Source organism: Rhipicephalus microplus, chromosome 7, assembly GCF_043290135.1.
Source record: "Rhipicephalus microplus isolate Deutch F79 chromosome 7, USDA_Rmic, whole genome shotgun sequence".
NCBI lineage: Eukaryota > Metazoa > Arthropoda > Arachnida > Ixodida > Ixodidae > Rhipicephalus > Rhipicephalus microplus.
In genome coordinates, this window is record NC_134706.1 from 87065125 (window position 1) to 87083235 (window position 18111).

At 43.5% G+C, this 18111-nt stretch overlaps 1 protein-coding gene across 1 annotated transcript; it reads left to right on the top strand.

Annotated features, from left to right (window-relative positions):
- Nucleotides 1-3496: 3496 nt before the first annotated feature.
- On the top strand, nucleotides 3497-14231 carry LOC119180181 (tissue factor pathway inhibitor-like). The gene is made up of 6 exons (XM_075870056.1): nucleotides 3497-3582; nucleotides 6940-7009; nucleotides 9013-9174; nucleotides 10389-10593; nucleotides 11711-11872; nucleotides 12753-14231. Exons 1-6 carry the CDS (start codon nucleotides 3497-3499, stop codon nucleotides 12764-12766), a joined length of 699 nt encoding a protein of 232 aa, XP_075726171.1. The 3' UTR covers nucleotides 12767-14231.
- The last annotated feature ends 3880 nt before the right edge of the window (nucleotides 14232-18111 follow it).

An 18111-nucleotide genomic window follows, 5' to 3' on the forward strand; every position in this document is an offset into this window, starting at 1 on the left:
TATCTGGCATTTCACCTTCGATGCAGAGAGATTGACGTCACAGAATTTTTCTGCAGAAGAATTGCTGGTGATTCCAATTTCACAGTATCGAGAGTGGGAACATTTGAGAACCCACCACCCTCACGTTATCCCCATATGGAATGCCAGTTTTCTATGGATTAGCTAGAGGCGGCACTGGCACTGTGCAGACGTTCTTCAGCACCCGGACCTGACGGCATTACCTATCGTGCCCTTTGTAATCTTGGAGACGAAGCTCGGAAGGCACTCTTACGCCTATATAACAACTCCTCGCAGACTGGTACGGTTCCCCAGGCATGGAAGTCAAGTCGCCTCATTCCACTTCTAAAGGCTGGTAAATCTCCTTTGGATATTGCCTCATACCGTCCTATTGCACTAGCCAGTTGTGTGGGAAATACGATGAAACGAATGATTCTAACACGAATGGAGTGGTATTTAGAGCACTACGAAATCTATCCAGTATCCATAACAGGATTCAGGCGCGGCCATTCGTCAATCGACAACGTTGTTGATCTGGTGACATATGTTCAACACCAGTAAGCCTGTAAGAGACTGTGCGCCGCCCTGTTTCTAGACGTTAAGGGGGCTTACGACAATGTCACCCATGAAGCCATCCTGAGTGCTTTGGAAACAGTAGGTCTTGGTGGCAAGATATTAATGTGGGTGTACAGCTACTTACAGCTGAGATCATTTTACGTGATGACAGCGAATGGCCCAACACCTGATTATTACAGCAACCGAGGAGTTCCTCAGGGAGGAGTGCTAAGCCCTACACTTTTCAACCTAACTCTCATTGGTCTAGTCGAGCAGCTACCTAGCACGGTAGAACTTTCTGTCTACGCTGATGACATCTGCATTTGGACATCAGGTGTGATAAGGCCTCAGCTTCGCGCCCACCTTCAGAAGGCTGCTACAACGACGTCATGCTACCTTCGTAAACAAGGCCTCGAGGTGTCCTGCGGAAAATGTGCAGTGGTAGCGTTCCCGCGGAAACCAATGTATGCTTACAGCATATCAATTAATGAACAATACATATCGTTCAGCAGAAGCCACAGGTTCTTGGGAGTCATAATAGACAGAAACCTGTCGTGGACTCCACACGTGAACTATGTGAAGAAGCGGCTGATCGCAACATGCCACATGTTCAAATTCCTTGCAGGAAAAAATTGGGGAGTGCCCATACCATCTATGCTACAACTGTACAAAGTGTTGTTTATCGAATTCTTACGGTACAGCTTACCTGCAATATCTAACACCGGCAAGACCAACCTGCGCGCAATTCAGAGCATTCAAGCCCAAGCACTTAAGATATGCCTTGGATTACCCCACAGTGCTTCAACGGCTGAAACCATTGCCATCGCTCAAGATCACTCGATAAAGACGCATATTATTACCGAGACAATGCGCATGCACCTCAGGCATTATGCCAGGACCCCTTCTCACCACCTGGCGAGCCTAGCTGCTGAAAGGCCCCACACGACATACGGCACTACTGTCTACAAGTATCGTTCATCGTTTACTGAGACGTACGCACCTGCATCAAAGCCACTGCTTCCTCCTTGGAGCTTGAGCCGGCCGCGAGTTCACTTAATGATTCCAGGAATGAGGAGAAAATCGGACTTACCGACACATGCCCTGAAACAACTGAGTCTATTCCTACTGGAAGAAAACTACAGTAACCACGTGCACATTTACACGGATGGCTCTACTACGCCATCTAGTTCAGGTGGAGCAGTGGGTATATCATCACAAGGGGTAACTCGGTGTTTTAAGACTTCACACGTGCCGACGTCAACGACGGCAGAACTCGAGGCTCTGCGCAATGCACGGGAACTCATCAATTCAGAAGAAAGACCAGGTAAATAGACTGTGTTTTCTGACTCAAAACCAGTGTTACAGTGCCTGATATCAGTTCTCCGACGCAGATGCCATGACCAGTTGGCCTACCAAACCGTGAAACTTCACCACCTTTTAATCCAAAAATGCCACGACATCGTCTTTCAGTGGTTACCTGGGCATTGTGGTATAGGCGGCAATGATTCTGCAGATCATGCTGCTCGCACGTCACATAAAGAAGCGAACAGCGTTCCGATTCCGCTTTCAAGAGAGGATGCGGCGAGGCAGATTCGTCAACTGGCCCGCAGTCTCACACTGACTGAGTGGAACACACCAAGCATACGACGTACAAGACTGCACGAGCTCGACCCTTCACTACAACTCCAGCCTCCACCAGGCCTACATCGACGTGCAGCTTCGCTTCTCTATCGCCTTTTGCTGGGAGTTGCTTTCACGAAAACTTATACCACGTTAATTGGAATTACTGACAGTGCGGCGTGTGATGTTTGCGGCACCGACGAAAATATCGAACGCCTGCTGTGCCATTGTCCTCGTTTTGCCTCAGATAGACAAGTACTTGCCAACGCAATGCGGCGACTGGATGATCGGCCCCTTTCTGTGCAGGTGCTATTACAGCAACGTCCACATGCCTCGACAGCCCACAAGGCAGTGAAAGCCCTGCTGTGTTTCCTGGGAAAGACAGGCTTGTGTGCACGCCTCAGACATGTGGTAGAGTTCTACACGCTGCAGTGAAATTACTGTCAGTCTCTCCCCCACCCTTTTATTCTTCTCCCTCTCTTCCCTCTTTCTCGTCTTTCTTGTCCCCTTCCCTAATCCCCCAGTGTAGGGTAGCCAACCGGATGTCTTTCTGGTTAACCTCCCTGCCTTCTCCCTTTTGTTGCTTCCTCCTCCCTACAACGAGCATATTTGTTCTAAATAGTCGGCATTGTTTGCAAAAAAAAGTCATGCAAGAAGTAAGCAAGCGTTCATCTGCTTGCACGCGTGAGATGTGCACATTGTGAACAGAAAAGAGGACCCTTTCACACGCTTCCTTGACATACATTCTTCATCGAGCGAAGCTAGTAATAAGTAATAAGTAATAGTAACTGAAGTATTGATTCATCTGTAAGGTTTAACGTCCCAAAACGACCATGCAATCACGAGAGATGCCGTAGTGGAGGACTCCGAAAATTTCGACCACCTAGGGTTGTTTAACGTGCACCCAAATCTGAGTACACGGGCCTACAACATTTCCGCCTCCATCAGAAATGCAGCCGCCGCCACCGGAATTCGATCCCGCGACTTGCGGAATAATACCGAAGTAAAGAGTGTGATTGCGCAGGTTGGTAATCCATCATTAAACTTCTTAGTGCAAAAATATCAGAGAAGGAACACAAGAGACGAGGACGAGCGCAGTCCTCGTCTCTTGTGTTCCTTCTCTGATATTTTTGTGCTGAGAAGTTTAATAACTATGGTCATAATGTCTGCAACTTGCCATTTCTTAACTAGACATGCTTGCGATGGGACGGTGTAGTGGGGTGCTCTGAAAAAAAAATTCTGCCATCTGGTGTTCTTAACCATGCGCTGATATCGCACAGGACTCGGGCCTCTGGCGTTTCTCCTCCATCTAAATGGGACGACCATGGCCGTGATCAAAGTCATGAAGCACAGTAACGGCCCCATCATGGCGGACACGTCGGAAAAGGAAGCAGTGCCCGCCAGGGACACGTGCACGTCAAGATAAGGCGGGAAAGAGGCGGCGTGACGCACCTATACTGATACCACCTTCGTGGCTTTACGGGCGTGAAACGAGAAAAAACACGGGCCCTCAGGATGTCGAACGAGACACGTGTGGGCCTCCAGCTTCCTTGAACAAGAGGTCGGCGAACTGAACAAAGTATGAGTGAACACGCGGGTCTTTTATCTCACACTTTACGCGCAAGGCGGAAGTATAGACACACATACAAAACGAAGCCGAAGTTTCGTAAGACAGTAACACCTTAAGAGTGGGTGGCCATGCGAGTGCTTCCTTGATGCATCACGACACACAGTGGCTGTCTCATCAGAGGTACAACTGTCGTGCTTGCACAAATCGCGCTCTGCCGTCATGGTCGCGTACAAGGTGGGTAATCGATTTCCCTAGTTGATCTGTTATGGACATTCACATTATGCGGCAGCTGTAACTTGCAGTCACTTCATTTAACGAGAAATGCCCCAGCCATTCTGGGGAACGTCTCATAGGTGTTCGAAAACAAAGCCATCCTACTTATTTTTTGCATTGAAAACAGCAAACGTCTAGGACATCTCGGAGTTAAACGCTATTGGTAATGCCGGGGCCTTTCGTATTTCACCGAGTGTCACCCGAGTGTCGTTTGTCAGAAAATTTATTTTGGCAGCATTGTCTTTTTTTATTTCAGTACCAAAGTTATTTCACGCATTAAGCAAAGGCGTCTGTGTGACACTACAAGATTAAGTGATATACATTTCTAGAAATTTTGCCAAAATTATCAATATTCATGACAATTTAATACTGCGCTTTGTATCGATGTCTCAGTAATGAATACTTACTAATGGGAAGATAAGTTTTGTGTTAAAGTCTCTCCCAGCCACTTAAGTTATAAAGATTTTTCTAGAACAAAGGGGCAGTTTTAGGAAAACATCATATTATACCATACTGAAACATTGTTTTCAGCGCATCGTGCTTTAACTTAAGATCACCTTTAGAGCTCAACTGAAAACGAATATCTAGTTTTTCTTGTGCTGCAGGCTATATCGTTAAGATTTTTTAACGATTGCCATTAATAGTGTGAAGCTTTATGAAGAGTGTATAAAACTGTACACGTGCGCTTGTTTTTTCATCTCCTGCCTTTCCTATATTGTGTTCATTTGGTTTTCTTTACTAGTGTCAAGTTTATTTATTTCATATTGTAATCCTCTCCTATCCTGATTACGAGGCTTGGGATTGTTTGTTTTCTTGGTCATTACTCATGTCTACTTTGATTTGGGGGATGTAACCCGAATCATTTGTACGGCCCCCTTTCATTTATTGTACGTACATTGTACTGTTATGTGTACCTTTCGACATACTTCCTGTAATTGCTAGTGAAAGACTGACAGAATTTGCCAAATAATTAAAAAAATACGATTATTTTCTTTAATTTACCCACTGACGGCTGCCTTGCCTTTTGTAATACGGCAGAATCCTACTTGAAGTTTTCTGTTGCGGTCAGTTTCTGCCAATTCACATGTTCAGCAACGCAGCTTCAACATAGAATCTGTACTGTTTTGGCAGTAGCATAGCTGAATGCTATAAATAGTTTGGTATCATCAGAAACATAAAGTGTAAAGTCTTTCTTTGACATGCGATCTTCATCATCGTGGCGCCTAGTTTTACGAGCAAACCCTCTCTAAAAGTGATCACCATAGGCGAGAATTAGGATGTACACCGATTCGGCAAAGACGTTTGTCCTTTGACGTATACCTTATCAAAGAAATAATGAGCGTAAATTACTAATTCTGAAATCTCGCCAGAATGTTGTGAAGAAGACTTTTATTCTCCTCGCTACGAAGGAAGGAGCATCATCACAAAAAAAAATGCAGTGAAAAACATTTCTAGACACTATATAAGCATCTTCGATTCCCATCTTTCAAAATTTTTTGCTGTTTTAGCAGTTTAGTTACAGTGATTAGCCGCTAAATGTGCAGAAGTTGGCGATTCGTGCACCCTATTGAACCCATCTTGTGGCTGCCGAAGAAATTTTGTACAGCCACCATGGTAACTGATCAGGTGTACTGTGTGGTGCGTCTAAGCTTGAGGTCGCAAGTCCGATTATACCGACCACGTCAGCTGCATTGTGATAGGCGCGAAACGCGACAACATCTTTGCATTTAGAATTACCTGCAAGCGAAAGAACCCCGCGTAGCAAAACCGCTCCCTATGCCAGAACCGCGACGTGCTTTATAATCATGCCACCCTTTTGGTACAGAACATCGGAACGTAGGTAAATGATTGAGAGGTGTGCAAGCTTCTTCCCACATATGTTTTAAGAAGAATAACTGTACTTTCGATATTATTCCATTCCTACGCAAATGTGTAATGCTCAAAAGCATCTAGAGAAATATGCTTCATGTGCGTTGTCGTAGTCAGGATGTACACATTTATTATAATTTCGGTTTGATAGCCACACAAAATGTTTGGTGAAATCAATGATGATGAAAACTTGTCTTCCGATTTTATACTATAATGACGTGATAATAAAGTATCACGCTTATTTTTAAGCTGTCATATAGCTCTCCTGCAATCGTAAATAACTACTTATTCTACAGTGCACTTCCCTTGAAGTGAAGCTTGAAAGAAGAACAATTTTTCACGTATTAGTCTATTAGAATTTTAGAACTCTGGCACTAACATTTTTAATGCGTGATGTTGCTTAACATCAAAACGCGCGAAAGAAAAATGTGGGTGGAGACGCCACCCTGAAATTCCCACGCCAAACATTGAGATGTCATAGTTTCTGATGGCGTATGTTAAGTTTGACGTGTAGGTGGTAGTTGGTAAAACTGAAGGAAATTGTCAAGCGTGTGAGCCATAGACATAACATAAGAAATTTCCGAAAAGTTGTTGAGGTGGTCTCGCAAAAATACGAAAAAAACACATTTTGAAATCAATAACGACACGTGCGGAGATTTCGGCTTAAAGTTTAAAGAAGTGCAGCCTTGGATTTTATTCCTAATAATAAACACATCATGGCAACTTTAGCACCCTTTGATCCACTACTAAGCTCATGCGCTGAACACTTTAGATACCTTTATCGTAATAGCAGTGCTAGCGAATGTACAAACTACAGAAATAGGACTGGAGAGGCGCTAATCAATTCTTCCTATGCATTGTTCTTTTTTTTTACCACTACTAACGTGATATACTGCTACGCCAAGAACAGGTAGCCTAGCTTCTTGCCTAAACCACTTTCGGTAACCTAAAATCATTTTCAAGAACGCCAAATGTGTGTCATAGTTTGCAGTGTCTTAAAAGTAAACGGTACTTCTTTACGATGACGTGTGCAGATTTTTCTCCATTCTTCGCAGGGAATGGATTGTCCTACAGCCATTCTTGTTATCCTGGCGGGAGCACAGATTATTTCGGCTCAAGGTGCAGGTATGCACCGATGTAGCGCTGGGTGGACCACGCTACACGGCTTTCGTTCTTCTTAGGCTCGCAAATGTTCTCTTTCACATATGTACCTTAACCTGTTACCTTTTGGGGAGAATAATTTATTTTTTCATCTTGCTGCTGCCCTGTTTTCTCGGGTTTTGACGTTGCAAACGAGATCGTGGCAGCAATCTATTTTTCATCTATCGTTCAAGCTCAATCATTTACATGTAATTCTAGTTGTCACATACACAGTGTCTAAGTAAAATGTTTTTTAAATTATGTCTGCACAACATTAGCAGAATATGTGAGCTGAACACAAGTGTAACTTAGAAGTGTGGCAGCTTGGGCTAGTTGGTATGGCATGACGATAGTTATAGCGCGAGAACAAAACGACGACACAGAGACAAGAAGGAGCGCTCGTGTCTTTCGTGTCCTTCTTGTCTCTGTTTCGTCGTTTTGTTCTCGCGCTATAACTATCGTCATGCCTGATAAGACAACTATGTCAATACAGGCCTGGTCATTGGACGCAGTCATACTACCACGCTCCTTGAACGGAAATCACTCAGCTGTGGTAGAAGTATTGCTTTGTAAATCTTTCCAATCATGTGAGGAAAGTTTACTTGTTCAAACAACATTTTGATACTCTAAACAAGTCACGAATTGTTGTTCACAATAAGAAATAGCATTACTGCAGTTACATATGCACTAAACAGACTTGACTGTACTTTGCAAGGGATGCTCTGCAACGCTTTTTTTTTAGACTTTTCGTAAACAGGGTACGATGTTTTTTTTTTATTTTGCTCTGTTATATTTTTAAACGTTGTTACTTCCAAACGTTAAAATCGTTCCACGGTATTGGTCAATTTGTACTAGAAAAAAAATTAACAAGGAAGAATTCTTGAATGAATCTTGCAATGCGTTTACAGGAGCTACCGAAGCGACTCTTCGAACTGTCGCCGCTCCTATTCCACGCGTAGCTGTATTTCAAGGGTGATTACAGTGGCAGTACAATATCAAAAGTTGTACGTGCAATGCGCATGCCTTGAATTCAGGAGACACGCTGTCATTGAGAGCAGTGGCGTCGTTTCACTAATCTGTACCTTCCCCAGTGCAGGCCACGAAACCGCAATTTTTTTTCTGGTTCACCTCCCTGCTTTTCACTTAATCTTTATCTATCTCTCTCTGTGCCTGTGTCCTCTCTCTTCTGGTTTTTACTGCCCAGTGATGGTTCGGGTGATGCGGGAGCGCCATTGGAAAGGTGCCTCTGAGGCACTAGGCTATTTTCACGAGTCGAGGCTACGCTGGGCGATAAGTAAGCTATTACACTTCCTGTAGTCGCTCTTTCCCTGTGTGATCACCGATCTTGCGCAAGGCGCTGCTACTTCCATTCCTGGGTGTGGACATTCCCGTTTCCCTGCTGCTCTCTTTGAGCCATGGGGTGTCGCGCTCGACTCGTGGAGTGTCAACTATTCTAAAGGCACGTGTTTAAAAAGCGCGCCACGTTTACCTCACGTCGTCGAGATGTGAAGTTAAGAAAGGCGGTCGTGTTGCTGAAGCAGCAGAGTAATCAGTGTCTCACTCAAAATCAGCAATCAGGCAGTGAAACGACTTAAAATAAGACGCGCATGGTGGTCCTGCGAAGCTTCAACGCATGCACAGGGCCTGCTAGCGGCCCAGATTCAGCTTTCTCATGGCCCCTGCAGCATCCCACGAAATTGGGTGCTTCCCTGTACACTAATGCGAACGTGTATTGGCAGTTTCACGTGCCAGCAAGTCCAGCAGGTCAATGCCAGCAGGTCTACTGCCACCAGCTATAGTATATCCTGTTGAGTATTCCTTTCAGTGTCTTTGTGTTAAAAAAACTGCTTAGTCGCAAAGACTTCTATACGGGTGGTTATCGAACCTTGGTTCCATAATGGAAACATATCGGTTACTCGACTCTCTCAATCAATATTCTTTTATCGTTTCAGTAATAACACACTTATTTCCTACTATTTTTTCTCTAGCAAAGTGCAAGCTTCCACTGGATGAAGGCCGGTGCGACGAAAAGCTTCAGCGTTTCTTCTTCAATGCTACTTCTGGCTTTTGCGAATTGTTCACCTACAATGGCTGTGGTGGCAACGAAAACAACTTCGTCACTTACCAAGAATGCATCGACGAATGTCAAAGTCAGTACCTGATTTTTCTTTCGGTAACGCGAGTAATGTCCATGTGACACGAATAGCATGAAAACGGAAGCTATCACACGCACTTAATTTTTAGGAATAAGATAGAAAAGCAATATTGGAATACTAATAAGACCGTCAAGCCAAGGAACGTTTATGAGACAATATTTGCAGTTGTGTGTTATAAATTTGGATAAATTAAATGAACAAAAAATAACTTGCCACCGCAAACGTGTCAGTTATTTCTCGTGAATGTAGAGTCTAGTAAAGGAATGAGCATTGAATTTGGAATTGATTGATTGATGTGAGGTGTTTAACGTCCCAAAACCACCATATGAACTCCTCAATTTCCACTTATTTTCTCCATTCATCGGAGGGTTCTCATTCTGGCAGACTTTACTCCCCGCCGTGGTGGTCTAGTGGCTAAGGTACTCGGCTGCTGATCCACAGGTCACAGAATCGAATCTAGGCTGCAGCGCCTCCATTTTTGATGGAGGCGTAAATGCTGTGGGCCTGTGTGCTCAGATTTCGGTGCACGCTAAAGAACCCCGGATGGTCAGAATTTCTTGAGCCCTCCACTGCGGCATCTCTCATAATCATATGGTTGTTTCGGGACGCTCAACCCCACATATCAATCATCAATCACACTTCATGTTTCCAAGTATTATATGAGGGATTATTCGTGATTGTTAGCTCGTAAGAAGATATCATGTAACCTGGCGCCAAATAGCAGAAAACGTGTGTTCCACCCTTGCCATCATGGCTCCCAGTGGCACTGACCTCCTAAGTCTAAATCCACAAACGTACAAGATAAAGTGGCTGACGGCCGCTGAACCTGAATTGGTAGAACACTGCACACGTGATTCGAAGGTTGCAGAACGAGCCATTGATATTCCCCTTCTTTTGTTCATACTGGAATACTATAACTCATTAGGTACAGCAAGTGATTGATACCTGTGCCACATCGCATCACGTATGTGCCCTTCACTCAGTAAGGCTATTTTTCACACCAATCATTGCAGCTGCTTCAATGTCCCCTCAAGGAGATACAGCCTCTATTGTCGAACTTTTTAGTAGCTGTACTGTCAATAATAACTGATATATTACTAAGCCTGTTCTGTCTATAAAAGCATATCTTCCTCTTCAGTTCTGTGAGATCCATCACAACGGATGTTTGCTTGGTGTCTGCGTGTGATTGCGAAACATTACTTTCGCAGTGGAGTTTGCGAATGTTCCGAGTGCTACCAACGTTCGCAGACCCCTGTCGCGATCCTCTCGGTCCGGAACGGTGCAAAGAAGGAGTCGAAAACCGTTATTACTACGACGTGGATGCGGGCCACTGCAAGGAAACAGGGTTCGGCTTCTGTTCGGGTCACTGGGACAGCTTCATCGGTCTCGAGGAATGCAAAACGCGCTGCGAAGGTGAGCCCGTCTTTCCAATTGTTGTATTACGTTAGCCATGAAGTTACGGTGGGACTTAATATTTTTTCACAGAAAAGTGGAAGCCAACGTTTACGCAGAGAGATCAAGTCACTTCGCTTTGTCAGCAAACTACATTGTATTGAGATAATGCCTAAGAAACAAATCAAGTGTATATGTCAAAAAAGAAAGGAGACAATGTAAGCGGAGAATGTATATTTTGTAGCTCTTATTTGTAACTCATTAAGAGTTACGTAAATGTAAATTATTTATGTAAACGAAAATAAAACTTAGTGCCCATCGGGGGACAATCTGCAACTTTAAAGATCCGCGTATGATGACCTGTCTATTCAGATACGTCAGTGATCAGGAAGCTCGCAGCGGTCCACTCTTTTGTTCTAAACAGTCTCAAAAGACAGCATTAAACAAATCCACAATCGAAGTTCGCAAGCACGAAGACTAGGGAAAGTCGTGTACTACCCATCATTCCAATGGTGGCTTATGATCACCGCGCCACCATTTCCTTTAGTTAATTTGAGTAAACTCTATCACATTCTAATATAATTTCAAACGACGGAACATTATCATCCTCGCGACGCAGTTGAGACGTCCACCGAGGGACGAAGAAGCGTGGCTGGCGAATGAAAAAGCGTGTCGAATTAACCCCGAAAAGACTATCGCCTTTCAAATTTGAAAGAGAAGTTCAAGATTCCTTGATCTTTTTTTTTAATGTGCGGGCTACATTAATTTTTTGTAGCGCTATTTTGCAACCACCTGTAATGAATACGGTGTTTTGACTCCTGTATATAATGTTAGCAGTTTCAAAATAATGCGATATCTCACATAGAATGGTCACTGTACATACATCAAAAATTGCGTAAACGCTTCGGGGGGGGGGGGGGGGGGAGAACACGCGTTTTGGTGAAAAATAGAGCATGAAGGAAGACATTTTAGTGGAATGAAAGCGCATGAATCGAAGCCACTTTTTATATTCATCTTTCAAACAAACGGACCAGTTCTTGTCAGCCTGCGAAAAATCAAGACACCTGCTGAAGTGATTGCATCATGTCACCACCCCTCGGCTTCGCGTTTTCTACACATAGCTTTTTCCTACTTACAGACGTTTGTACAAGACCGATGGATCCAGGTGTTTGCCACTCAAAACAGCGCCGGTTCTACTACAACCGAGAAGAAAACCGTTGCCTACCGTTCATATACACAGGTTGCCGTGGAAACGGCAACCGGTTCCACACACAAGCCATGTGCCACAAGATGTGCCGTCGTAAGTTCTTACATATGTGTTCATCTTATAATTTCTGCTTATTGTCCACAAAAAATGCCCAGCTTTCTTTTATTTTTCCTCCCGACACACGAGTATTGGGCACTTCTGATGTGCTTTCAGTTAACAGTTATGAAAAGCAAACAAAAAAAGATTGTTTAAAACAGGATATACGGTATTGATAAGCTAAGGCTCTAAACTATAGGTCTCACCGTCTAACAAAATGTTACGTGAGTTCTGACGTCCTGCATAATCTACTGGTAATTTTTTTTCTATGAACGTCTAAAAAGCTGGGCAAAACAATTTTGCGTTTCTCTCTTGAAGAGCTTATTTAAAAAAAAAAACACTCTCCCTACGTGTTCAGGTCTATGCGGCATCCTAATCTGGGATCGCTGCCCGGCAATAAACCAGAGATAGCTTTCTTGGGCGTTTTTAATCTGGTTGTTCCTTGTACTATGCTGATCACTACTACACCATCTCGTCCTTTGAGTGTGACACCTATTAAATACCACCGTAGAGTGCTGTTTTTGTTTGAAATCTATAGTCAACCATAATGAAAAGGTAAAACAGGCCTCTAATAGCTGTGTCAGTTTGTTCTTGTTTTTTGTTTCATTTTTTAAGGCAAGCTTCACTTGAGGGTGATGTTTCCATACTCCTGCCTCAGATTTTTTGCTCAGTGCGAGAAAAGGTAACATGGAATTTTTAAAAGCCGTAACCAACAACGTGGCATTCGCACGCCCCTGCAAAAACATGTTTTCGAGTACAATGTGCTGATACTACGCGGACTTTTGGTTTCCCCAGTTTTCGAATAACTTTGCAAATTATACCATGCGCTATATATGAATGTTTCACAAACACCTTCATTTCATTATTCCAATTTCAGGGGGTTGCGACTGATTTCACTTTCCTAAAGTTGCCAAGACACTGGAACTGCCACAAGAACAGTGCAAGAATAACTCAGCAAGTGCCCTGGGACCTCAAATTGTGCCCTCAGACAGGCAAACGCTGAGAGGCCACACAAAAGCTGTTCAAATATCTTAAGACACTCTGTTTGAAATGTAAAGTTATATCAGAATAGTGAAATTTGTGACGGGAAAATTATTTTGGGAGTGTGGCCAGCAAAGAGAGGACGCTTTGACTTTCAGAAACAGGTCTTCGAAACAGCGGGTCCTCTCGAAAAAGTACGGTTTTTCTTTGTAACCGTCAAAGTTGTACGCGTCTCGGTAAGAAGAAGCTTACAAATAAATAATTCCAAGCAGTTCACATGACAATAGGTTTTGGTAGGACTACCAATCAAATGTTGCCAATAAACGATGGCTGATAGGTTGGTCAAGAGAAACACTAATAAAATAGGTAAAGTGTGTTTGCGTAAGATCAAGAAAGTAATTTATAGTTACCACTGAACTCTGCCAACGAGCTAAAAAATACATGGTTTTTCTGCAAGTAAAAACTCAATTTCAACGGGCCAAATTCAGACTATGTCTGTACTCAGCTGTCTTATACAGTAATTCGCAGCACGAAATCTTTGCAGAAATAGGCCGATATACATCACTTTTTTAAATGTTTAGAAAGCGCGTATGCTTACAACTACCACATATGCTTTCTAATTCAATTATGTTTTAAGAAATAAATGAAACATTAGCAAGAGCAGGTGCAAAGGGGTAAGCACCAATGGCTGGAGCCTGACGCCATGTTTTTTTTTTTTTTTCGAAAAGACGTCGTTGAGCAATTTCCGCCTTATTCAAAGCAAACAGGGTTTTTTTTCATGCATTCATCAATACAAATTTCGTGCACACGTGTACATTCAACTCGGGCATAACTCCTGGCATCTACTTTACGTGGTTGGTTTCTAATAATATAAATCTGAGTGTAGCCAGAATTTTTATTGACATTCAGTAGCATCCGACTTACACAGCAATCCAACCACTGACCATGTCTTCAGCCTAAGAACTGCGTAGACACATGACAAATGATAAAGTAACTAAAGAGAATCAAAGCTAGAGGGTGCATAGCCAGCATTCCAGTATTATTATATATATATCATTTAAAATGCCATAAAAGACTAAAATGTGTCATTATGATAGATAAAATAGCACGACGTATTCATATTGTGAAAATTGCGAGAGAGATCAGGTAAACTTGGAAGTTGAAGCGTTGATGGTCGGCACGTTTAAAACTGGTTTTCCCTTTCTGGCGACAGGTGCTTTGCAGACATTCCGCCTGTTCATCATCCCCAGCTATCAAAAGTGCTATTCATTGCCCGTTACCAAAGTGTAATGTAGCATACTTGAGAGTTGTCTTGTGACTATGTTAGTGTCGCTCACTGATTTTCTATATAAATAAAATTTATATTATTTTTTTCCATTCGTCTTGATAAAGACAACTTTCTGCGCGTATCTAAGTTCTTAGGCGAAAGCACAAAAATTAGGTTTCTCAATAATATTTCTTGAAGCAGGTTCCCGCAACCGGCATTTCTGGCAGCAGCTTTTAGCACCACAAACTAATAATTTAAATAAATGCAAAGTCTTTGTTACATCACTGCTAAAAACAACGTTCTGTATTTTTTAAATGCGAAGCACTTCTTAGCGAGCTTCGGAGACTTTGAGCGTATCTAACTAGCCACTTACGTTCGGATGCTCTCGTGGTCACACCCTTAACTTGGCGTGAACCAAAATTAGCATGGGAGAGTAAGATGGTTTGACGAATATGACACCCGGATCAAGACATGAATAATGTCACAATGCCGTCACGTACATCGCCAAACACTTCCCGTTAGACAGTGGCACATACTAATGGGCAGGTATGGGCCACTGGTACGCGGGTATGTGCCAGAGGTGATTGACACTTAGTATCTACCCAGAAACGACGAGAACACACATTGGCTATTTTAACGTGCGGGAGTTAAGAAATACTCGACATCGGTAGCGTCAACCCGATCTGATGATTGCAAAGAATAAATCTCAGGGTCCCAGCTGGAATTTAAGTCAAGCATTCTGCGTGGCAATGAAACATTTTACCACAGAGCTACGCCAGATCTCGAACTACGTTTCAAAGAGGCACTGATCTTCGTGAAACATAAATAGTGGTTGCAGTCCTGCCTACCCAATTTTATTAACATTACATATATATTCGTTTGATACAGCCGTCACGTCGGGTAAACGTCAATTGTGGTTAGTTGCCATGCGCTGAACTTGATTTATGTAGCAGTGTCTAGGGCCAGCATCCCCGCGAGCATCAGCGCTTCATATCAGCTTCTGGTATTGCTAATACGCAAGTTCCAGTTGGCATCAATGCGCGAGCGCAAACAACTGCATGGTTATATAAACATCTGCAACTCTTCAACATATGCCTGTGCGTTCAGCATTTGTACATATATTGAGCGTCATTTCATGATGTGTCGCTCAATAAAAAAAAATCGCAACACAGTCACCTTCCCTCTGCATGCTTCGCATAACGTCGATTCCCGGGTAAGTTGGGTCTGCCGATTTTTTTTTCATTCGTTGTTTGCAAAAGCAAAAGTTTGTGAAATGAATCTTTACGTGGTCTTACAAGGACGCTTCTTCGTCGTAGGGCAGCCATGTGCATAATCATGATTGTGACTTTTTTAGTGTTATTATTGTTTGCGCTGCCTTGTGTGCAGGAGCATCTGGACGACTTGAAGATTTTTAATCGCTTTTTTTTTTCTTCTTGGTCTCCTACAACATGTTAATTGCAAATAAAGTGAATGAATAAAAATAACTGGTTTACTATCTGCCTCAAACAAAACGAGTTTATTTTTTCTATACGATGAAAAACAGTGGCAGCTGTTGTCAGCTTTCTGACTCCCTTTCTGTCTGACGCCCTTTCTGCTGGCCAATAGACAGCGGTGTATTGGCCAGCAGGCTTAGCCGAGTCGACATGTGTAATATAGCGAGTAAAGTAATAAAGAAAAAACAGGGCCGTCAGTCACGTTAAGCCCGATTAAGTACCACGTTCAGGGGCGAAAGTAACTGAACAAGAGCCGGAAGATAAGTTCACGGTATGATTGCGCCCTCACACACAATGAAATGTTAGAGCCACTATATTGTATACAGGAATAAGAAGACGTCCACGAAAGAGTTGCATTCATTCACGCAGTGCCATGCTATCCTATTCAATTTCCCTATACTGTTCTCAAGTGGAGCCGTGTGTCTAAGTTGCATAGATTACCTCCCTGAAAAAACCTGCTATTTATCAGGCACAAGCATGTGACTATACATTCACAAACATATCATGTCTGTTCGTTTTACAAAAGCGGAAAACGTTGACACTGCTCATGCAAAGATTTCTTTGGTCCGCAAAGGTCTTAATTCTGTAGTTGCGTCATTGCGCTCTCGCCTGTTGACTGTGACGCAAACAGCATCCAGCAAATGCATAGAGCACAATGAAAAAAAAATACAGAGATGCAATTTTTTAAACATCGTGCCAACTGTCCAATAAATGTCCATTAGGTTAGGCATTTTAAAAAATTGCATCGTGGCTTTGTCACTATGTGATGAATAAACCTATTTCATAAAACAAGATCGAACTTGAATAAAAAAGAGCCTAAAGAAATATGAAAAGTCAGATCGTGTCGTATACGGAATTTTAAAATTACTCTTGAGCACACTTTGGGCAGTCAGAAAACAGCGCCTGTCTGCAGTCTAGGCTTTTGTAAATATGCGAGCCAAAATGGCGCTGCAATAAATGGTCAATTTGTGATATAGAAGTCTTCGTGCTGATTCACCAACTATGCAGCAGGGTCTGTCATTTGTCTTAAATTGAGCCAGCTACGGCAGCACTTGCCAGTGCATTCAAATGTCAATAACGTTTGCTGGCAGGCTTCTTGGTGATGCCTTTTAGGGGAGAAGCTCCTTAAGGCGTGGGTCTGTCCATGTCTTGTATGTATGTAGTAGTACGCAGCCACCGGTGGCACATACCCGCTCTAGAGCGGGTATGTGCCACAGAGGATGTGAAATGGGGGATGGCGGTAGGTGGAGTGTTCACTAGATGGACGCACGGAAAGACGGACAGACAGACTAGCAGACGGATGGATGGATGGATGGATGGATGGATGGATGGATGGATGGATGGATGGATGGATGGATGGATGGATGGATGGATGGATAAACGCGCGGACGTACGGACGGATGGATACACGAACAGACAGACAGACAGACAGACAGACAGACAGACAGACAGACAGACAGACAGACAGACAGACAGACAGACAGACAGACAGACAGACAGACAGACGGACGGACAGACAGACAGACAGACAGACAGACAGACGGACAGACAGACAGACAGACAGACAGACAGACAGACAGACAGACAGACAGACAGACAGACAGACGTATGGATGGATGGACGCACGGATGGTCGCGTGGACCGACAGAAGGAAAAACGCACGGACGGACGGAAGAATGGCCGGGCTGACGAACACTTCGCCCCACTCATTATCATTCACTCCGTTGATATGCTGTGATTTTTTCTTAAGGGTACAAAGTAAATACGCAGGTAAATGAACAAGAGAGAGAACCGAGGAGTGTACCAAATTCAGTCATTTAGTACTTTCTTTCCTATATGCGATTTGTATAGAGATGGCGTATTATTGACTCCCAAACTGCATATACATTTTACGACGCCAAATAGCTCTCGGCTACGCAAGCTTCGGGCTAGACGTCTTGGCAGACATGAGGGGCATGGTGATCAACTGAAGTCACTTCAAAATGCACTGTCTGAATTCGACCGTGATTGGCTGGTCATGGTGATAAAGCACAAAGTCATTGCGTGCCACGTGTTCGCGTAGTTAGGCAGGCCTCGTGAATCTCGCTAAAACTGCTGTTATAAACCTTGCGCAAAATTTCTGCCATCTGTCAGCCATCGTGTGCATACCGCCATATTAGAGGCTAGAGCGTGGCGCAGAACGCTAAGTCCACGTGTGTTTATGTATACGTATGTGTTAGGCGTATCGACGTGGGCCGTGCATTGCCTGATAGTCCCAATGCTGACGTATTGCTACGGTCATTGCTGCACACAGACAGGAACTTGGAATGCGGACGGAAGAAAGATAAACCGTGAACTTTGCCCCTTGCTATTTTTTTTTTCAATCTGATGACGTTTCCAGCATGTGCTACGGCTAGTGCTCCCGAAACACGTGTTTTCGTTCTCCGTTCTAAGCAAGTAAGGCGCGCAATGGCCCGTGATACACACTCGTGGCACGCAGTGCATAAACCACGCGT